Source organism: Ricinus communis, chromosome 5, assembly GCF_019578655.1.
Source record: "Ricinus communis isolate WT05 ecotype wild-type chromosome 5, ASM1957865v1, whole genome shotgun sequence".
In the NCBI taxonomy this organism is placed as follows: domain Eukaryota; kingdom Viridiplantae; phylum Streptophyta; class Magnoliopsida; order Malpighiales; family Euphorbiaceae; genus Ricinus; species Ricinus communis.
The window spans coordinates 30,958,524-30,979,608 of NC_063260.1; the positions used below are offsets into that span (position 1 = coordinate 30,958,524).

At 33.2% G+C, this 21,085-nt stretch overlaps 3 protein-coding genes across 8 annotated transcripts; all 3 read right to left on the reverse strand.

Moving 5' to 3' along the window:
* On the reverse strand, positions 1–1,134 carry LOC8267426 (pentatricopeptide repeat-containing protein At3g13150). Its single transcript, XM_002518538.4, has one exon. The coding sequence runs from the start codon at positions 1,132–1,134 to the stop codon at positions 1–3; it is 1,134 nt and encodes a 377-aa protein (XP_002518584.2).
* A 2,577-nt stretch (positions 1,135–3,711) lies between these two features.
* Positions 3,712–7,131, reverse strand: LOC8267425 (probable terpene synthase 13). 6 transcript variants are annotated; one of them, XM_048373658.1, is made up of 7 exons: positions 6,850–7,128; positions 6,040–6,277; positions 5,569–5,962; positions 5,256–5,474; positions 5,062–5,152; positions 4,665–4,913; positions 3,712–4,050 (listed from the first exon to the last, which is right to left on the reverse strand). In XM_048373658.1, exons 1-7 carry the CDS (start codon positions 7,048–7,050, stop codon positions 3,760–3,762), a joined length of 1,683 nt encoding a protein of 560 aa, XP_048229615.1. In that variant the 5' UTR covers positions 7,051–7,128; the 3' UTR covers positions 3,712–3,759. The 6 variants fall into 6 exon arrangements, with proteins under 6 accessions (XP_048229615.1, XP_048229613.1, XP_048229614.1 ...); XM_048373656.1 differs by having other exon boundaries at positions 4,999–5,152; positions 6,850–7,127; XM_048373657.1 differs by having other exon boundaries at positions 5,014–5,152; positions 6,850–7,122.
* An 8,865-nt stretch (positions 7,132–15,996) lies between these two features.
* LOC107261206 lies at positions 15,997–20,953 on the reverse strand. The gene is made up of 3 exons (XM_015718805.3): positions 20,668–20,953; positions 20,287–20,455; positions 15,997–20,142 (listed from the first exon to the last, which is right to left on the reverse strand). The coding sequence occupies exons 1-3, from the start codon at positions 20,779–20,781 to the stop codon at positions 16,484–16,486; spliced, it is 3,942 nt and encodes a 1,313-aa protein (XP_015574291.2). The 5' UTR covers positions 20,782–20,953; the 3' UTR covers positions 15,997–16,483.
* Positions 20,954–21,085: the final 132 nt, after the last annotated feature.

A 21,085-nucleotide genomic window follows, 5' to 3' on the forward strand; every position in this document is an offset into this window, starting at 1 on the left:
CTACTTATCTAAAGGCAAACTCAATTTATAAGAATGCTTATTTGATTTCCCCCGTTCCACGAGGTCCTTTGCTTCTTCAACCCTTGGTAGCTTAACCAACTCATCTACTACATGCTGGAACAGGGTTGCATTAACAAGCAGACCCTTGTTCATAATCTCAATACACAGTTCAACAGCCCCGTCAAGGTCACCCTTCTGTCGAAGGTACGGAATAAGCGTCATATACGTGACCCTATCTGGCATACGACCATTTTCTTTTAGCTTTCTATACCAGTTCTTTACTTCCTCAACATTCTCGTCATTGCAGAGCCCTTTAATCACTGCATTATAACTCATAACATCCGGTCTAATTCCCTTATTTTCCATTTCACCTAACAACTCAACTGCTTCCATCACTCTATTTTCTAACTCCAATCCGCGTAACCTTGAGTTATAACTCCTAACATTAGGAACGACATTCTTGCTTTCCATTAAAGTCCATATCTTTTCTCCATCAACAAACCTCCCATTCCCATAAAACCCATTTAAAAGTGTATTAAACGTAATTAAATCTGGCTCTATACCCCTCTTCTCCATCTCACAAAGCACTAAAACGCCAGAATCAAGATTACCTATTTCACAATAACCCTTGATAACAATATTAAACGAAACCACATCAGGGGTTATCCCTAGCTTAACCGGAAAATCCCTCAGAAAACCCTGTACCTTATCAAACTTTCCAGAGTCAATGCAAGCAGATAATAAAGCATTAAAGGAGCGAACAGTGCGTGTGCACTTCAAGTCAGGCATTTCATCGAACAGTCTGTGTGCGTGATCAAGCATTCCAGCTTTCCCATAAAGAGAGATAAGGCGGATTGTGAATTGTTCGTTGGTAATATCTGCGAAGTTTTTCTGATGTTCAAGGAAATCTTCAACCATGGAAAACTGTTTGGCAAATGATAAGCGACGTACAATAGTTGAATAGAATCTATGGCGTGCTCGAAATTCAGGGGACTCGGATGATCTTTTGTATCTTTGAACCAGTTTTTGAAGCTTGCGCTCTTTAGTATTTACTGTGGAAGGGGGGATGGTGGCGGTAGAGGTGGTTTTGGGAGTATTGAAGATTGTACGCAGACGGCGATAGAGTGAAGACATAATTTGTGCTTCCCTTTCCTTCGTTGGTATTACAAAGTAAAAGAAGGGTTTGAAGGGTAATATTTGGACCGGAGCCAGTAATAATATTTATGTTAGGGCTAAATCTAAAATTTTATCTAGTTGTAAATATGAGTCGGAAAAATGTAATTTTTCTTTTCTCTCACATAATTGTTCTCATTTAAGTGTTATTTTTCTTTTTCGTAATTCACTGCTTAAATCTATAAATTTATATAGATATATATTAATTTTTTATTTTTAAATTATTTTAATATATGTGTTTAATTTTAATATATATGATCTTTATTTTGATATGTGTACTTATTTTGACACATAAAATTTAAATTTATGTGTAATTTTATGATTTTTTTATTAATTTATTAATTAATAAGTTACATTCCAAATTAAATACTTTTCTAATAATAAGAAATAACATATTAATAATAAATTAGTCTTCTAATTAGATAATGATTAGTTTTCTAATTAGATAATGATTATCTTAAAAAATCACATATTAATTATATTTTAATATTATATTAACTAATAAATTAGTTTTCTAATTAGATAATAATTCTAATTACAAAAATAATATTTTAAAATATTATAGTTACTAATAAATTAATTTTTTAATTTTAAAAATAGTAATATCAATTATATTGATAGTATTAATTTATATAATATTATAATTAATCAAATATAAATTTTTAGAATAGTTTTTATTGCACTAATAAAATTTAAAAATATTAAAAATATTTAAAAATAGTTAGTTTGCTATTATTTTTAAAATATTATAAATTAATATTAAATATTAAAATTTTTATTAAATTGTATCTATAAATCCGATTTTTTTTATAATAATAATAATAATAATAATAATGGCCGTGTATCGCACGGGTAAACAACTAATATATATTAATTTTTAAGACTTAAAACTTTTTAACATGTGTGCTGACTGTAAATTTTTATTTTGATATGTGTACTTATTTTAACACATTAGATTCAAGGTTATATGTAATTTTACAATTTTTATTAATTAATAAGTCAGATTTTTAATTAAATACTGGCTCTAATTATAAGAAATAACATATTAATTATGTTTAATATTATATTAACTAATAAATAATTTTCTAATCAGATAAAGATACTAATTCTATCCTAAAAAATAACATATTAATTATATTTTGATATTTTATTAATTAATAGATTAGTTTTTTGATTGGATAATAATTTTAATTATAGAAAATAATATTCTTAATATTATATTTCAATAATAAATTAATTTTTATTATATAATAAATTTTTAATTTTAGAAATAGTAAAATTAATTATACTAATAATACTAATTCATATAATACTAAAATTAATTAATAAATATTTTTAAAATAATTCTTTTATTATTACATTAATAAAATTTTAAAATTTAAAAGATTTAAAAATATTTAAAAATAATTAATTTACAATTATTTTTAAACTATTATGAATTAGAAATAAATATTAAAAAATTATTAAATTATATCTATCAATAAAGACAATCTCTCTCCTCATAATTCAAGATATAAAGGTGTAAAAAGTTAAAATTTCTATCTTATCTTTTTCGTCATATTAGGTGTATTATTTTCTATATATGATATTTTTATGTAAGTGTATTATTTTTCATCTTTTTAGGGATGTGATAAAATTTATCTTTATGTAAGTGAGTAATCTCATCTTTTCTTCTTAGAAAGACATGTGTAAAAAATAAGATAAACGACTAATAAATTATAAATTTTCGTTACTTATATTAAATTTGAAAGTATCAATAAAAGGATCTAGGGTGCCTTTTGGCACATCATAAGATTTATCTTCACTTATTATTCTTTCATCCAATGAATCATTAGTGGGAAAAAAGAATTAAAAAGAAAAGAAATTTCTCAGGTAAAAATAAAATAGATAGAAGATCTCATTAGTAATGTATTTGTGTGCATGATGTTACAAGCATGATGCCACTTTGTTTTTTTGTCCTTCTACAATCTACTCATCACAATTTACTGTATTTTAATCTCTTGATAGCCCGTTAAATTTACGTGTCAATTTTGTAATTTTCTTTTTAAAAATATACCATGCCTGCAGCTTAATAATTTCTAATTGTGCCATATATAGTAATTGATTTTCTTTGTGATCTTTCTCATGGAGGCAGATTTATATATAGAAAAGAGACTTGACATGATGTTCAAGAAGTGGCAGGCACTGGTTGTCGTCATAACTGTACATCAAAAGAACCATTCTTGCAAGGTTAAGGCAAGACTTTGTAAAAGTTGGTGAAAATTGATTTGGAAACAGGCATTCCTTGTTCAGTTGTTTCCATGTTTCAGAAATCATGTTCATGACCTGCTTTCTGGGTTTTCCAGAATGATCTTCTGTATTCTTTTATGTAACATTCTACATGTGATTTATCATGACCATTTTGATCCTCATCCTCAAAATTTAATTTAAGTAACTTTAAATAATCTCAATTGAAATTATTCGAAAAGAGAAAAACAGAAAAAAGAAAAAGGTATTGAGAGTGACAATTAGTAACTTGTACATTTGACATGTTAGGTCTAACAAGAACCGTGTTCTAATTAATTTCCCATTATATTGTATAGTGTTTTAAATGGAGACAGATTCAAAAAGGAGAGATTTGGTATAATATTCAAGAACTGGAAGACGATGGTTATCGTCATAACTGTACATCAAAGGCACCATCCTTGCAAGGTTAAGGCAAGACTTGGTAAAATTTGGTGAAAATGGATTGGGATGTAGGCATTCTTGGTTTAGTTGTTTCCATGCATCTGAAATCATCACTGTTACTTTTTTTGTTGCGATCTCTACCAATGACCCTTTGTGTTCTTTAACGTAACATTCTACATATGATCCATCATGACCATCTTGATTCTCATCCTGAAAATAAATATTTCACATAATTTAATTTAAGAATTATGTAAACAAAACTTATTATTTAAACTAAGTCAATGGTGTTTAGTTAGGAAAAAAATTTAAACTTTATTGTATTTTACACATGTGTTTTAGGAACTAGAAATAATGATATAAATAATCATTTAACTTTAAATTCAATTTCACACTTTAATTATGAAATATTAATTTATTTTATTTGAATTATTTAATTTCAACTTCAGTTATAATTTAATCATTTGTGAATGTGATATTGACATATCATATTTCTCTTTTTTAAATTTTATTTATTTGTTATTTATGCAACGAGTCAATAATTTATTTGCAAAGATAATTAAATTAAAATTACAATTAAAATTGGATTACTAAAATAGAATTAATTATAATTTTATTTCAATATTCCTCATCGTTCATCATAGTATCCTTATATAGTTTCATCAATTATATATTTTCCATGGAGCTATGCCGAAAGTAAACCACATATATAAGATCGGTGAACTACATGTCTAATAAAAACATATTGAATTTGAATGGAGAAATGAGCACAGCCACAAAAGTGGAAAAAAGAAAAAGTTTTGAGAGTGACAATCAGTAAGTTGTACCTTGGAGATACCTAAATCATCCCAAAGCCGAAGAATTGTAGCGGTGGAAGTTATTATGGCTGGTCTATTGCCAATAAAATCAACACCTTCTCTGGTTACACCATGACCCAGTAGATAGAAAATGTGAACTAGAACCACATGTACACCTGAACTCACAATCCCATTTTGCAAGTACTCTTCAGCAGCTGGCAAGTGACCCGAAGCAAACCATCTTGCTTCTACTAGAAATGCCTTGCACAAACTTGCCCACTGCAAAGATCAAGAACAAGATTATATTAACTTTTCTGCTTGTAATTAATCTTATTACATTTGTGTGACAAAGGCTTTTTAGTACTGTTGGGATATGTACTGTTTCTCTTAGAGAGTGTACAGGATTCCAGCCATGCTGTTTATAGACCTTGTAGCCAATTTCATTAGTGACACTGTCAAGAGCTTTGAAGCATGCCCTCATGTAGCCTGGCAGTTGTTCTACGGCTTCAACGTCCCATCTATGTATATATGCATGCATGAAACTATTAATTAATGAATATGTTCATATCTAGTGGAATTGGACGGCAGAAAATTTTAAGTTAATTTGTTAAATAATATTACCTTTTCACAATTTCAGTGAATAATGTCAGTTCATCCAGCGAGCCTTGAACATCAAAAATATCATCTATTATGTAGATAAATGATATAGGTTTTGTGAGATCAATTCGTTGTTGTGACAAGCTTGGATCTGAAAGAGTTGCCATCGACCATATATACCATTTAAGTGGTTGATTTCTCACAAATTTGAGCTCTTTAGATATGCCAAGGTCCTTCCACCACCTAAGAAAAAAAAAATTTTGATGAAAACTAAATATTGAAATTAAATGGGTAAACTCTTCGATATTGACAGTTTGAGCTCATATGACTGTAGTACCCTGCTACTTGAAAAATCTCTTGTTGGTTTTGAGATTGAACCATCTGAAAATCAATCTTCGCAAGTTCTTGCAATTCATTCATCCACCCTTCTATATTTGCCATATGAAAATATCTATTGAAATTTGTGGCCCTGAATCTGGCTAAGTTTTTGTGATGTGGGTGGTCGAGAGTATTCTTTATTATTCTAGCTTGAGAATCGTCAAGAAGTGTCATCCATGAACTGAGAAGCTGGTGACTGTAGTCTCCAGCTTCATCAAGTATATGATCTTCTGCACCTATACTTAGTTGTGAAGCTTCATATAATTCCATAAGTCCTCTAATGTCATCACTTAATTTTTGATCGAAATTTCCCTCCTTGTCTTTAAATTTATCAAACACTCCTGTATAAGTTGCTAACAAATAAATTACTCAAGACAAATAATTCATTTATGTAACAGTATCAAGAGAAGAGATAGACAAGATAACCAACCTGCGGAGACATTGTAACCTCCTTGTCTCAAGAGTCGAAATCGAAGGGCAAGACCGTGAAGATCATTGTCATTATAATAGCTAGGTATGGTATATTGCCTCTGCAAAATTTCATCAATCTCATCTTGGAAATGATGGTCAATGCCAAGGCGTTGTATAGCATCAATCATGGCCAAAACTTCATGTGAACCTTCACCTTCTTTCCTTAGGATATGCTTGAAAGCCCTCGTCCTTCTCTCCTGATAAATTGCAAAAACATTTTTCAAAAAATTATAAACACAACTTAATTTACACATGATAACTATGATATATAATAAGGACAATAACTCTATCTATCCTGAAGTTTACTCAATTTGTAATTCCATTCTAATTTCAAATTATTAAAAATTTGCTATTTACAATTTTACCCAATTCTCTTTAGACTCGTATCTTGATTTTTTATTTTTTACGTGTAATTAAAAAATAATAACATGGAACTTCTCGTGATGTTGTGAAAAAAGAAAATTCTGATATTGTAACTTAAACATTAAATTGTCTTGAATTAGAGTATTTTTTGTTCTTTGTTTGTTCTTTCTATGCTATTATTCTCTTTTTTCTGTTGTAAAAAGTGACAAATTCTAATATTTTAATTCTTTCTTTTTATATCATTTCCATCTCAATATTCTTAATTACATATAGAGAATAACATATAAGTAAAGGTATACATCAAAAGAGAGTATTCATAAAGTTTATAATTGTAAATTGTTACTAATTTAAAATTAAGAAAGAATTACAAAAATGTATAAATTCATGATAGATAGACATATTATACCTTAATCCTGACATCTTCATCAGTTAAATGGATACATTGAGCTGAAAGAGGAGAAACCAGAGTTTGATTAATGCTCCAATTTGCAACATTGAAGGCAGACTTAAAATCTATATGGTTAGACGGAAGAGTTTTTGAAGTTTGTTTTCGAGGAAGTGGATCAACAAGACAATGAATAAAGATTGATATAGAAGACAAGGCCATTGTGTAGGAGAGAGAAAGAATAAAATAAGAAAAAGCTTGATAAGGATAATAGTTTGAGGGCCATAATTTATAGGATCTTAGCTAAGACTTGCTTGGATAGGGTTTGGAGAAAAGTAATTAAAGGGAGAAATTTAAACTTGTAAGTATTTAAAAAATATTTGATTCACTATTTAAAAAAATATTTTACTTAAAAACTACATATATTTCATAATAAAACTCGGTGGTTCATACCACTATTGAAACTATGATCACTTTTATTACGTAGATTGAAAACTCATATTTAGAATTAACAAACAAATTTAGTTAATTAAAATAAAAAAAAAATTTAAAAAAGTAATATTACATACTCTAATAAGCAATAATTTACTAGATAATATAATTTATAATATAACAATGAAAACCGAGATTAATATTATTTAAATAAAATAGAAAATCGATTATTATTAAAAAATTAAGTAAAAAATAATATCACAAATCTGGGTAAAAAATGAGAGATAGATAAATTTTTCTTTAGGAGAAAATGGGTTTGAAATAAAAATAGAAAAAGAGAGAGTGAAGTTTGTATTATCGGTGAGATAGTAAGGAGGAAAATAAGAATAGATTTATTTATTTTAAATAAAAATAAAAAATAGTAAGTTGTCATCCTTCTTTTTCCCCTTTCTTACACCCGAAAAGGTAAGAAAAATGAAAAATTGAGGTGTACAGTAGAATATCTTTCTGAATTTTGTACTGTTATTTCCAAAAACAAAAGTACGAGCCTATCTTTCATTTCCTTTACGCCCTCTTCTTCCTTCCTCATGACTTGGCATCCGAGTAGGCCCTAAAGTTACTATCCCTGCATATAATTGATGTGAGTATAAGAAATTAACACGTTTTGCATTTCAAGGATAGCAATCATATATTTTGATTCTAAGAATCTACACGTAATTAAAAGTTTGCAATCAAAGCCAGAATTTAGATCAAGATTTTAAAACTTAATTGTTCCTTTCGAAATGAACAATTTTGTACCAGTGATGCACAATAATGCCCACTCGATTAACTTTCCAATATACCCATGTGACTGATTCTTTCTTCTTCTTCTTTTTCCTTCTTTAGTAATAAGTATAGTTTACGTACTTTTATGCCCTCTTCTTCCCTCATGATTTGACATCCGAGTAGACCCTATAATTGATGTGAGTGTAAGAAATTAACATGTTTTGCATTTCAAGAATAGCAGCCATTTGATATGATTTTAGGTATTAAATCACAGCATGAAGATCAATCAATTAGCGGAAGAAATAAAAGAATATAGAGAGTTAAAGAATAGAAGGACGAGTAGCAATTACCAGAATAGAAGAAGAAGAAGAAGATAGGTAGAAAATAGAGGGAAATTAGAGAGAAAATAGTTTGCAACGAGCAAGCTAATTTGTATTATAAATCTTTTTATAATCCATACTGATTCTTTTACAAATTTATATATTCATTTCATTTGCTTTCATCACACAAGGATTATACCCAAAACAGCTATAGCAGAATTGACAGCTAATAAAACTAATTTGCAACAAACTTAACAGCTTAGCAGAGCAGTTACAAATCCAAACTTCTTCTTGCCTCATAAACTCTCAGCTACTCTTGAGAAGGCATGACAATACCTTCCCCTTTAAAGTTTTCCTTGTCCTCAAGGAAGCCATGAAATTGGGTACGAATGACTAAAGTATCCTCCCAAGTATTATCCGTAGGAGTCATATTAAGTCAATGAATGAGAACTTAAGAACTAGTGACTTAGCTCTTTTGATGGTTTATGTACCCATGATAGCAGCAGGTTGAACCTTGAATTGACCATGAGGACCAATTGAAGGCAGCTGAGGATTGATGTCAATTGTCTCACCCACCTTTTTCTTTAGAAGAGACACATGAAACACAGGGTGAATATAAGAGCTAGCTGGCAAGTCCAATTTGTAAGATACGACACCCACTTTAGCACTGATCTGAAATGGACCAAAGTATTTAGCTGACAATTTGAGAGACTTCCTGAGAGCTAAAAAACTTTGTCGATAAGGCTGCAGCTTAAGATAGACCCAATCACCCACTTCAAATGATTTATCAGTTCTGTGCATGTCAGCATTCTGTTTCATTCTATTATGACCAATCTGAAGCTGCTCCTTCAAGAGCTGATTCATATAATGTTTCTGAGTTAAAAATTGATCCACCGCTGCATTAGCAACCTCCGTAGGAAGTGCATCAGGAAATAATGATGGGTGATAACCATATAGGGACTGAAAAGGAGACATTTATAAACTGGAGTGAAATGAGGTATTATACCACCATTCAGCCATTGGCAGCTAGTGCACCCAATGAGTAGGCTTATGAGACATCATACACCTCAAATAATTTTTGAGGCATCTGTTGAGCCGTTCTGTCTGACCATCTGTTTGGGAGTGATAAGCAGTACTCTAACTGAGATCGGTGCCCAAGCATTTGAAGAGTTCCTTCCAAAAAACACTAGTAAAGATCTTGTCTCTATCAGAAACTATCACTGAAGGAAGACCATGTAATTTGAAAATATTAGAGATGAACAATTCTGCAATCTTAACAGCATCAAATGGGTGAGCCAGAGGAATAAAATGGCCAAACTTAGTGAATCTATCAATCACAATAAGAATGTATCCTTTTGAGCTGATTTGGGAAGTTGCTCAATAAAATCCATGGAAATATGAGTCCATGCCTGAGAAGGAATAGGCGAGGGTTGTAATAATCCTAGATAAGGCACCGATTCAAATTTGCACCTTTGACAGGTATCACATTGAGCAATATAAGCAGTAAGCTCTTTCTTTATGCCAGGCCAGTAAAAGTTGTGTTTCAAATGCTGATAAGATCCAAGAATTCTAGAATGTCCACCCACAATAGATCCATGCACCACAGACAACAGATGGGATCGTAGAGTTCCTGTAAAACCAATATAGATTCTTCCTTTGTGCTTTAAAAGACCCTAATCATATGAAGAAAAAAAGGGAATAGCACTAGCATCCAAACTTAAGGACTGGATTAATAATTGGGCCTTTGAATCAGAACTATAACTAGCAGACACATCTGTGAACCAAGAAGGAATCATTGAAGAAAGAGCCATGAAAAATCCAGTAGCTTCCGCTGAATCATGATCTCTTCTGGATAAAGCATCTGCCACCTTATTATCAACCCCTTTCTTATATGCAATACTATAAGATAATCCCAGAAGCTTAGTGATACCTTTCTGTTGCACATAAGAATAGAGTCTTTGTTGCAAGAGGTATTTGAGGCTATCATGATCTGTTTTAATGACAAAATGGGAGTGCTCCAAGTAATGTCTCCACTTTGTAACTGCAGTAATAACAGCCAACAACTCCTTTTCATAAACTGAAAGACCTTGATTTCTGGAGCATAAGGGCTTTCTCAGAAATGCTAAAGGTTTTCCATCCTGCATCAACATAGCACCAATACCCAAATGAGAAGCATCAGTTTCTAACACAAAGGACTTACTAAAATCAGGTAATGCCAAGATAGGTGCACAAGTCATAGCCTTCTTTAACTTCTGAAATGCTTCGTCTGCATGAATATACCAGTGAACATTATCCTTTTTCAGCAACTCTATTAGAGGTCTACTGATAAGTCCATAATTCTGGATAAATTTTCTATAATAACCAGTAAGCCCCAAACATCCTCTTAAAGCTTTTAAGGACAAAGGTCTTGGCCAAGATACCATAGCTTCAATTTTTTGGGGATCATTTGTAACACCCTCCTGCGTGATAATATGCCCCAAATAATCTACCTGAGTAGCTCCAAAAGTACACTTAGATCGTTTAGCAAAAAGTTGATTGGTTTGCAAAACATGTAAGACAGTTCTGAGATGCTGCATATGACTGAACCAATCTTTGCTATAGACCAATATATCATCAAAGAAAACTAACACAAATTTTCTGAGAAATGGAGCAAAAAATCATTCATAAGAGCCTGAAATATTGCCGGAGCATTAGTGAGTCCAAAAGGCATCACTTTAAACTCATAATAGCCAGAGTGTGTTTTAATAGCCAAAGTAACCAGCCCTCAAATCTAGCTTAGAAAAGAATTTGACATCAAGAAGTTCATCAATAACTGGAATTCGAAACTTATCTTTAACAGTCATGGAATTAAGCTGCCTATAATCCACACAAAATCTCCAATTCCCCATCTTTCTTTTTCACTAGCAATACCGGTGAAGCAAATGGACTATTGCTAGGTATAATAATGTGAGATTGAAGCATTTCAGCAATAGGCTTCTCAATCTTATTCTTCTGAATGAAAGAATATTTGTAAGGTCTCAAATTCACAGGTTAGGCATCGGCTTTTAGAGGAATGGAATGATTATGTATTCTGGAAGGAGGTAAAGTTGTAGGCTCCTGAAAGACATCATTAAATTCCAGTAATAATGGCTCCAATTCAATAGGGACAACAGGTACAAGAGATGTTGGAGTGGCTATAATTGTAAATAAATGGGTCACTGCACTTATGATTTTCTTATGAATAGCTTTAGAAAAAGATTTACTTGATAGCATCTTCAAGGAATCCTCAGGTGTAATACCTTGAAGCAACAATGGTTTACCATGTTGATGAATGGTAACTTGCTTCTTGCAAAAGTCAAAATATATAGGATTAAATGATCTCATCCAATCTACTCCCAAAACTAAATCATACTCATCAATGTTCAAGAGCCTGAAATTAAAAGAAAATGACAAATTATTCATTTTCCATTCAAAGTTCAAACACTTTTGATTGCTGATAAGCTTGTTGCCTCCACTAGTAGATACACAGAAGGGGGTAGCCTGAACCAAATTGCAATTCAACTTTTCCACCACTCTGTTATGCAAGAAACTATGGGTGCTACCACTGTCTAATAATATCGAAACATATTAATTCTCCACAACCCTTTTACTACCACAGTATTAGGAGATTTATGAGCTCCTAAAGCATGATAAGATACATTGATGAACTTATCATCTTCCTCAGGAATGATATGATCTTGTGGCAAAGTGTCATCTTGCTGACCATCAGTGGCATTTTGGACATCATCTTCCTCATCCACATTCATCATTAATAACTGCTTCAGTTTACATTTATGATCTGGAAAAAATTTATCCCCACATTTATAACATGCACCATTATATTTCCTGGGTGGAAAAGTACTTGGAACAGTAGACTGGGTAGTATTTTGTTTGAAGTTAAATTTGTCAGGCATAGTGGAATTAGGTAAATTTGGTTGAAAAGATGGTGTTGGAGTTTTTGTAGAAATGAATGGTTTCTTGAAGAAATTGTTATAATTACAGGTTTGGGTATTTGAGAAGGCAGATTTAAGGTAAGGTCTAGATTTCTAAAAGGTTACTTCCAGTGATTTTTCTTGGTGCAACGATATCTCGTAGGTTTCAGTAAAGGAGGAAGGTTTGAGCATTTCAAGAGTTAGTTTCAGGCTTCATTTAGACCACTGATATAGCTAGGGATAAAATAATCTCTATTAGATAGTCCAGGCATAGTTCTTAACAGCAAGGAGCGAAGGTGCTCAAATTGTTTTGGTTCTAAAAATCTACACGTAATTAAAAGTTTCCAATCAAAACCAGAATATTAAGATTTTGAAACTTAATTGATCCTTTCGAAATGAACAATTTGGTACCAGTGGTGCACAACAGTCGATCAACTTTCCAACATACCCATGTGACTTTTTTTCGTCTTCTTCTTTTTTCTTCTTTAGTAATAAGTATAGTTACCTACTTTTTATAGCCTGAAACAATGACATAACCTGCTCAGTCCATTGCTGTTTACACAGCCACTCATTAAATTATTATCAACGTCTTTGTAAATGGGCATGAGACATTGTAACCTCTCATATTTGACACGTGTGATGATGTGACTACAGTGATCAACCTAAAGTGTCAAACTGATAACATATGTTAACCAAAATAGCATCGTACAATAAACTGGTTAATGTATCCGTACATGCTATGTCTGCTTCATACATGTATTGTATATACAAGGTATTTTTGAACAAATTAAAAACAAGAAAACAAGAAACACAAGAATGATAACTAGTTATGAGGGATAGAAAGGGAGGAAGAACTTCCACAATTCAAGATAGCTTTTTCGTTTTTGGATCCTCTTGAAGACTGGAAAAAATGACTTTAATTAGAAATGTCAGTTTCTCGGACTTGCAAGATCAGAAAAACTTGAGCCGCCTTTGTATAATTAAAAAAAAAAAAAAAAAGCTCAGAAGAGATACTGTCGTGCCCTCTACAGCATTACATTACTGGAGTTTATTGTTGTATGACTCCAGGTAATTGAGACACCATGAAACGTGTTCAAGCAATATATTTAATTGGTTTAGTTGGTCTATGTGGATATATATATATATATATATATATATATATATATATATGATGCCACCAGAATGATCAATCCAAAGTCCCAAAATGATAAGAAATATTAGTGCATGAATCGGCCTTGATCTGGATTTAGTCTTCGCATGTACCCGAAGTTTTATGATTTTCTATCATCGCATGTCATACACAAGAATGATAACTACTTCGTTTCTGTTGTAATAATAATAATAATAATTAGCCACTACCCATTTCGTTGAGATCTTCTAATATGCTAAAAGGCTTCTTTACGCTTCCATAGAGTTCACCACAAAACATCTTAACATATTCTCATCAACCACCAATCCCCATCCCAAATACTTTCTGGATGGTTGGTAAAAAAAGCAAAGCCTCTATCTAGTTTGTCCATTTTATTCTCCAAGAGTTCTATCGTTGAAGTGTGAAAGTGTTGACGATAGAATGAGTCTTTTATAGGTGCTTTTAATAGTTGGGTTCAATCTTTAAATTCCAAAAGGGGCTTTCTTTATTCAGTTAGTTTTTTCAATGACATTGCTTTGCGTAATGGAAAAGAAGAGCATGCATATGACAACTATGATATAACTCCAAAGAAGAGCATGCATATGTACCTTGATGCCGGCATGTTCATCAGTTAGATAAATAAATTCAGTTGGAGTAGAAACCAGAGTGTTTTCTGGAGTAATGCTCCAATTTTCAGTACTGAAGGTAGATTTAAAATATATATGGTTAAACATTGAACAGAGGACAAGGCCATATCTATGTGTCAGAGAGAAAGAATATTGAGCTACGGGCATTATCCTAAGGTGGCCATAATTTATAGGATTTTGCTAATGGAACTGCCCTCTCATATCTGAAAAATTAATTATACCATGCATAAGTGGTGATATAGAACCCCCGATCCATGGTATAATTTCTAGTCGTGTCTCGCTGTGTTCAATTAAGGAAATCAAAGAATTTCATAAAATTTAAAAGTTGCGATGTATTAAATAGTAATTTTAAAGATTACATAAGTCATGAGGTATGGGATGTCGATTTTTAAAGATTTTAAAAAAGTCTATCGAAATTAGGAGATATTCAATTATAACTTTTGTAAAGTCTATATAAGGAAGTCGGTATATAAAAAGTTATTGACTTTTATAGACATGAATTTTTATATACTTTTAATAACTTTATATGTATTATTATGAATAAAATCCTTAAGAATCTTTTTCTACTTTTCCTCAAGATATCAATAGATTTTTTTTTTTTAAAGAAAAAACACATCTTTTTTCTTCTCAAATTCTCTTGCATTATCATTTTTATTTATCTTCACATTCTTCATTTAAAAAAAAAAAAGAGAGATTAGATGAAAATCAAAAGCTAAAAATTATTTACTAATAATACTTTCTGGCACTCATAAAAATATAGACAAATAATTAATTAAAAATTTAATTTAATTTTAAGAGAAATTTTTAAAAAATATGAATTTTAAATAAAAAATCTAATGATTTTTGAAGAATGGTCTTTAGCAAATAACTCCACCATAGATTTTTTAGATTTTATTAGAAAATTTATTTTGATAATTATTTCTATAAGTAATTGTGATTATTGTAAATTTAGATATTTATCAAATATGTAATGAACAAAATATAGTAAGTATGGCATGAATTTAATGGTTTAAAGTAAACAGATTCTGAAATGACAATTTCTTTATTTAAAAGAAATTATTATCTTGACAAAATGATAGTGTTCACGATGTGAGATAAAAAATTTAAAAATTGATATAAATTTGACTTAATAATAAAATATAATCCATTACGTATATATGAAATTTCAGATAAAATTCTTAATTAAATACATTTTTATTGGCGAGTAAGAAATTGACACGTTTTGGAGGTCAAGAATGGCAAGCATACGTTTCGGTTCTAAAAATAATGATGGAATAAGAAAGATCCAATGAAACAAGGCTGAGCTAAGTCTTAAGTATATATGCTTGTTAGGGCACTAGTACGAGATTTTGGAACTGAGCCTTTGAATCCCATGTGCTGCTTTTACTACTGTCAATAACGACAATCACGTTTTGGTCCTTTTTTGCTCAGTGTTCCATACTAGGAGAAAACATTAGTGTGAATATGAATAGACACATAATAATCAAATATTTATTTATTTTTATGAATTATGCTATTATTTCAGAATGGCAGATATTGCTAATCAACAGTCAACATGGCAGCACTCTATTTAACACAGAATGAGTATCCTCATTCATAGTGGAGAAAATTGTTTGAAGTTAAGCCTCCATGGAACTTGAGTTTGCGTTCTCAATTTCATACATCAACAAATTAACAACACAGAATGGATTAATTGACAACAGCAACAGCTGTTATTATACAGATGAATTTGGACACCAGATAACCATACGCTAATATAACAGAGAGGAGGAGATGAGGGACTGAAAAAATGAAACTAAACCAGACATATAGAGCAGTACACTAAACCAAACAATATTCTTAAGAAAATAGAGAGACTTCAGACAGAGGCGTAAATGAAGAAGAAAACGGCGTACCTCAAAGAGAGGCGTTAATAAAAAGATGACTGCACAATAATCCCTAAAGATATATTAACCATTTGTATATCCATCGTTTTGTCTGCACAACCATCACACCTTATCTTCCCACAATTCACTCGGTGCTCATAAAACATAAGCTTGAAAATAGTGAAGCTTTCTACTGTGTTAAAGGCTCGGTGATATAGCATCATAACTAACAAACAACTTTGATCATGAAGCTAACAACATCAACTTCGTTTTCCACTTCAAATAAAAGTTAATGTTGCCCGTATTATACGATTTCTTATAAGAACCTTCATCTTCTTTCTTAATATGGAATTCTTTTAGGTACAAAAAGATTTTGAACAATGGTACAGTTTCACTTTAGTTTCTATCATGGAAATTTTTATGCATTTGGAAAAGTTCATTCATATTGTTTCCACAGTGAAATCACCTAGACAGTTACCTGAAAACATAAAAGATATCGCCCATTGCTGGAAACACCACTTCCCTTTCATGTTGCATTATTTATTCTTCAACTTGAAGCCAAAGAGTTTAGTCTCTTTTCAAATAATTTAGCCCGCCTAAATGCTTCCAAAGCCTCAGCTTGCTTCCCTGCCCGTTTTAAATTTACTGCCTTGACCTTCTCTGCCTTCATCTGCTCTTCCAACTGAATTCTCTCCTGGATAACATTTTCTCCCTTGCCAAGAATAACTTCCACAGGCTCTAGTCTCTCAGGCCCTTTTGATGCAACATTAGCATCTTCAATACCAATAGCTCTGAGGGCTGATAGTAGTTGAGGATCAAGAAGATCTTCAACCACTACATCATCTGCTGGTTCTGACTTGGCAGAACTTTGAGAAGCTATCTCCTCCAACTGCACTTCAAGAGCCTTGGCCAATTCAAATTCGGCTTCTGCTTCTTCCATTCGGCCTTCTCTTCTTAGTTTCAGAGCTTTACGTTTGTGGCTAAGAGATTCCTGCTGTAACTTAAAACGATCACGCCCAGACAATGTTTTTGTAGCCAAATTTGATGTGCCAGGCTCTTTTTGTCGAACGGGAGGAGCAGTCAACATAGATGTTGACACATTGCATGTACCAGGTTCCATCACTGTGGTATCTACCTTCAAACTCTTCTCTAGCAGCTTAGCCTGCCGAAGTTCTTCTCGAGCCTCCAACAATTTTCCTTCTCTCTTTAAAGCAACTGCCTTCCTCTTACGAGCCAAAACTTCTTGCCGAAGAGAACTTTGGTTGTTTTGAGAAGTCAATCCTTGGGAATTTGTTTCGCCAGTATGCTGCTTCTCATCTGCAGCAACTATTTCTTCCCTCATTTTAGTTGTTACATTTACCTTGGTCCCTAGATTTTCAGGAGTGCTTGTCAAAGAGTCTACACGAGCATGGCCCTGAGCCTGACATGAAGCATCTGAACCAAAGCTGACATTATGTTCTTTACTTCTGAGATTTCTAGAAGAACTTGACAAGGTCGCAGCCTGAACATGAGCTTGAGGCAAGGAGGACACATCCAAACCAAAGTTGACTATACCTCTTGGTTCTAACGCTGTTAGTTGAGAACAATTTCTGCCATCACCTGTCAGCAAGTCCATTATGTTTCCAGACTGGTGAGGTGGAGTAAACTCACTCCCTTGTTTTTTTCCTACATTACCAAGGGTTACTATTTTATCCAAGGGATCAACTTCTCCTCCCACATGATTTCGTCGGGCTTCTCCTTTACCACGTGCTGTCCCAGCTGAAATGCTGGAAGAAGATGGAACTACAGATGGGTGAGTGGAATAAACGGAACTAACAGAAGCATTTTTAGACACCTCTCCTTCTGCAGCTACAGGTTGAAACTCATCTTTCCACCCCAAATTCATTAGTGTTAAGAGTAAAGCAGGGTCATACATATCTTCCTCTGTAACATCATCAGCGTCTCCTTCCTCAGTTGCACTTGCAAGAGGAGCCCTAGTTATTTCATCCTTCGCCCTGTTGGATTCAACCTGAATTTCTTTCTTTGAAGCTTCTAGCTCCACTATCTGAGTTTCTAATGCTTTTGCAGATCTAAGCACTTCCTCTGCCTCATCAGTCTTACCTTCGCGTCTCAGAGCAAGAGCCTTTCTCTTCAGGCCTAAGAGTTCCCTCTGTATTTCACCTTTACTCCTCAATGTCGATGATGAAACAATTGAAGGCATATGAATAACTGAAGGTTCCATGATTTGAAGAAAGTGATTATCATATTCCTTCGAAAGTCTGAAAGGAGGGCAGACAGACCCATTATTTTTATTATCTTCAAACTCATTATCCTCATCCTTAGACCTGTTAGAATCAACCAATATTTCTCTTGGGAATGATGCTTCTGCCTCTGCCACCTGGGTCTCTAATACCTTCGCAGAGCTAAGGACTTCCTCTGCCTCATCCATCTTCCCTTCACGCCTTAGAGCAAGAGCCGATCTTTTCAGGGCTAAGAGTTCCCTCTGTATTTCACCTTTAGTTCTTCTCGATGTCCTCGATGAAATATTGCCTGTGGGAAGAACTGAGGGCTCATCAATTTCAATAGAATGAATACCATTTTCATTGGGACGTTTCATTGTACCGCTGGCAGGCTCATTATCTTCTTTCCAACCCAAGTTGCTTAGAAGAGAAATGTACGTGGGATCACGCATATCTTGATCTGTCACATCCTCTTCCCCCTCCACAAGCAGCACTTTTTCATAGATATCAAAATTTTCAACTACCAAATTTGGGTCCTTACTACCAACAGTCACCTGCGTGTCCTTAGCCTTTGAAGCATTGTCCATATCCTCAAGCTGTTGTTCCAAAATCCTGCCTTTCTTTAATTCTTCCTCAGCCTCATCCAATCTTCCTTCTCTTCTCAAAGTGAGAGCCTTCTTTTTCAAAGCCAGAAGCTCCTTCTGGATCATCAATCTATTCTTTGGTGCAAGTTTAGAACCCACATCTTTCTTTTCAGGAATATTTTGAGAAATTGAACCTTTATGAATAGTTGGGTAATTTTGTGTTTTTAAAGTGTAATTTTCACCCTCCAGAGATCCCAGGTCCCTTTCAAGTAACTTTGCCTTCTTCAGTTGTGCCATAGCCTCTGCAACATTACCTGCCCTTTTGTGGTTAAGTGCCTCCATCTTCAATGCATGAATTTCACTTAAAAGTGCTTCCTTGTCAATTTGGGCCCCATTGTTTTGCTGATTGTCATAATCATCACTCCAACCCAATGATTTCAGTGTAGCTGCTATTTCAGGGTCCATCAGATCTTCATCTGTTACTTCCAAGTTTCTATCATCCTCAAGATTATCAGCTGTTCCAATGAGGTGATTGAAATCAAAACCATGATCCTGCTCATATCCAGCTAACAAATCATCCTGTTTATCATCATCCATACTACGGATTAGTGCAGATATCTCGTCATCAGAATCTTCAGTCCCACCCATGAGTTCTTGTTCTTCAAGCTGCTTTTCTAAGATTTTAGCTTTCTTTAATTCTTCCTTGGCTTCTGCAAGCTTTCCTTCACGCTTTAACGTGAGAGCCTTCCTTTTATGTGCAACAACCTGGGTCTTGTCAATGCCACTAGTCCCCACATCCTTATTAGCACTCTGAGAGGTGTCTCCAAGAAGAGAAGATAGTTCACCCTCCAAACTCATACCTACTGATCTTTTGTCTGCATCATGGGTATCCATATCAGTCCAACCCAATTCTCTTAGTTCAGCAGTAAGATCATCCTTCTCTTTAACTACTTGAGCGACGCCTTTACTTTTTCTGCCAGATTCTTTAGAACCATCTTTACTCTGGGTCTCAGCCATATGCCCAGAAGACAAGACCTTCCTACGATTTTTCCTTATAGAAATCTCCAAAGCATCAGCCTGCCTCTCGAGCTCTTTCCCTCTCTTAAATGCTTTCATTGCTTCCTCAGACTTCCCCTCTCCTTTCAAAATCTTATACCTCTTCTTTTCATCTACAGCCTGCTTTCGCAATTCCTCAGGACTGATTGACGATCCTATTTCATTCTGTACAAGATTAGTATCATTAACAGAATAACTTCTATTTATTTCTCCGCCACTATCAAGACTGGAAACTTGTTGAGTAGTAGAGCATGAAGCACTGCTGCTACTTGTCCTGGAAATCACATCATTGCTTAATATCTGGTTCAAAATTTCATCCTCGTTCTTTGAGGTCAATTTAGAACTTCCTGCAAAAAAGAGCTAGCAACAGTTAAGAGACATTTTATACATTAAACTCGAGGATTCCTATAAATCTTTCATCCACTAGCAAACTGAATCTAAATTCATAATAACGTGATTAAAACAAAACAACAAGTAACAAGTAATAGTACCTCGCGCAGCTCTACTTTTGTTACCATAACGCGACTCAAAACGAGCTGCCTCTTCTAGTTGTTTACATGGTTCACAAATCCTAACAGGTGAATCACCTTGACCACGCAGCACCATCCTTTGCTGTGTACAACTGTTGCAAAATATACCCCCACATCTTCGGCAATGATGCTGAAATTGAATCCAAATTAACATTTTTTTTCATTCAATTAACTTGCATATAATAGTAATTAGAAACAAATTAACTTTGCATCTTCAAGATTTCTCAACAAATTGAATATATTATCCAAAGTTAAAACCGATTATGCTATCAACGGCAAAAAAGAAAAATCGAAGATGTAACTAAATAAAATAGCAATCGAGAGACAGAGAGGTGACAAGACCTTGCGATTGATGAAGGTAAATTGAGAGGAACAGCCTTGGCAATGTGAGGCATCAACCACCCAATTATTCCCTCTGAGTGATGGTTTTGCCGGCAATCCGATCTTCTCTAGCATTATTTCCAATATAGAATTTTCAAGAAAAAATCACAGAAGCGATTAATTTGATATAGAAAATAATAATAATAAATCAAAGGGTTATCGATTTGATCGTATGTTGAGGAGATGGGAAAGAAAAAGTACTGAAGGAAAGCTGAGTCAGTTTCCCTGACTCCAACGTTGACTACAACGCCGGATTTGTCAAGGAACCATAAAAAAAACTGTGCAAACGACGGCGTTTAGAGCGTTTGCTAAGGCCTGTTTAATACATGGGCCTAGGATATGAGCTCTAACCAAAAGCCAGCAAATTACTAAAGCCCCC

Coding starts and splice junctions, on each gene's coding strand:
- LOC8267426 (XM_002518538.4), bottom strand. CDS start 1,134: ATGTCTTCACTCTATCGCCGTCTGCGTACAATCTTCAATACTCCCAAA.
- LOC8267425 (XM_048373656.1), bottom strand. CDS start 7,050: ATGGCCTTGTCTTCTATATCAATCTTTATTCATTGTCTTGTTGATCCA. Junction 5,963..6,039: donor AGGTTACAATGTCTCCGCAG/GTTGGTTATCTT, acceptor TTTATTTGTTAG/CAACTTATACAGGAGTGTTT. Junction 5,475..5,568: donor GAGATTTTTCAAGTAGCAGG/GTACTACAGTCA, acceptor TTTTTTTCTTAG/GTGGTGGAAGGACCTTGGCA.
- LOC107261206 (XM_015718805.3), bottom strand. CDS start 20,781: ATGCTAGAGAAGATCGGATTGCCGGCAAAACCATCACTCAGAGGGAAT. Junction 20,456..20,667: donor TTACCTTCATCAATCGCAAG/GTCTTGTCACCT, acceptor ATTCAATTTCAG/CATCATTGCCGAAGATGTGG. Junction 20,143..20,286: donor CAAAAGTAGAGCTGCGCGAG/GTACTATTACTT, acceptor TCTTTTTTGCAG/GAAGTTCTAAATTGACCTCA.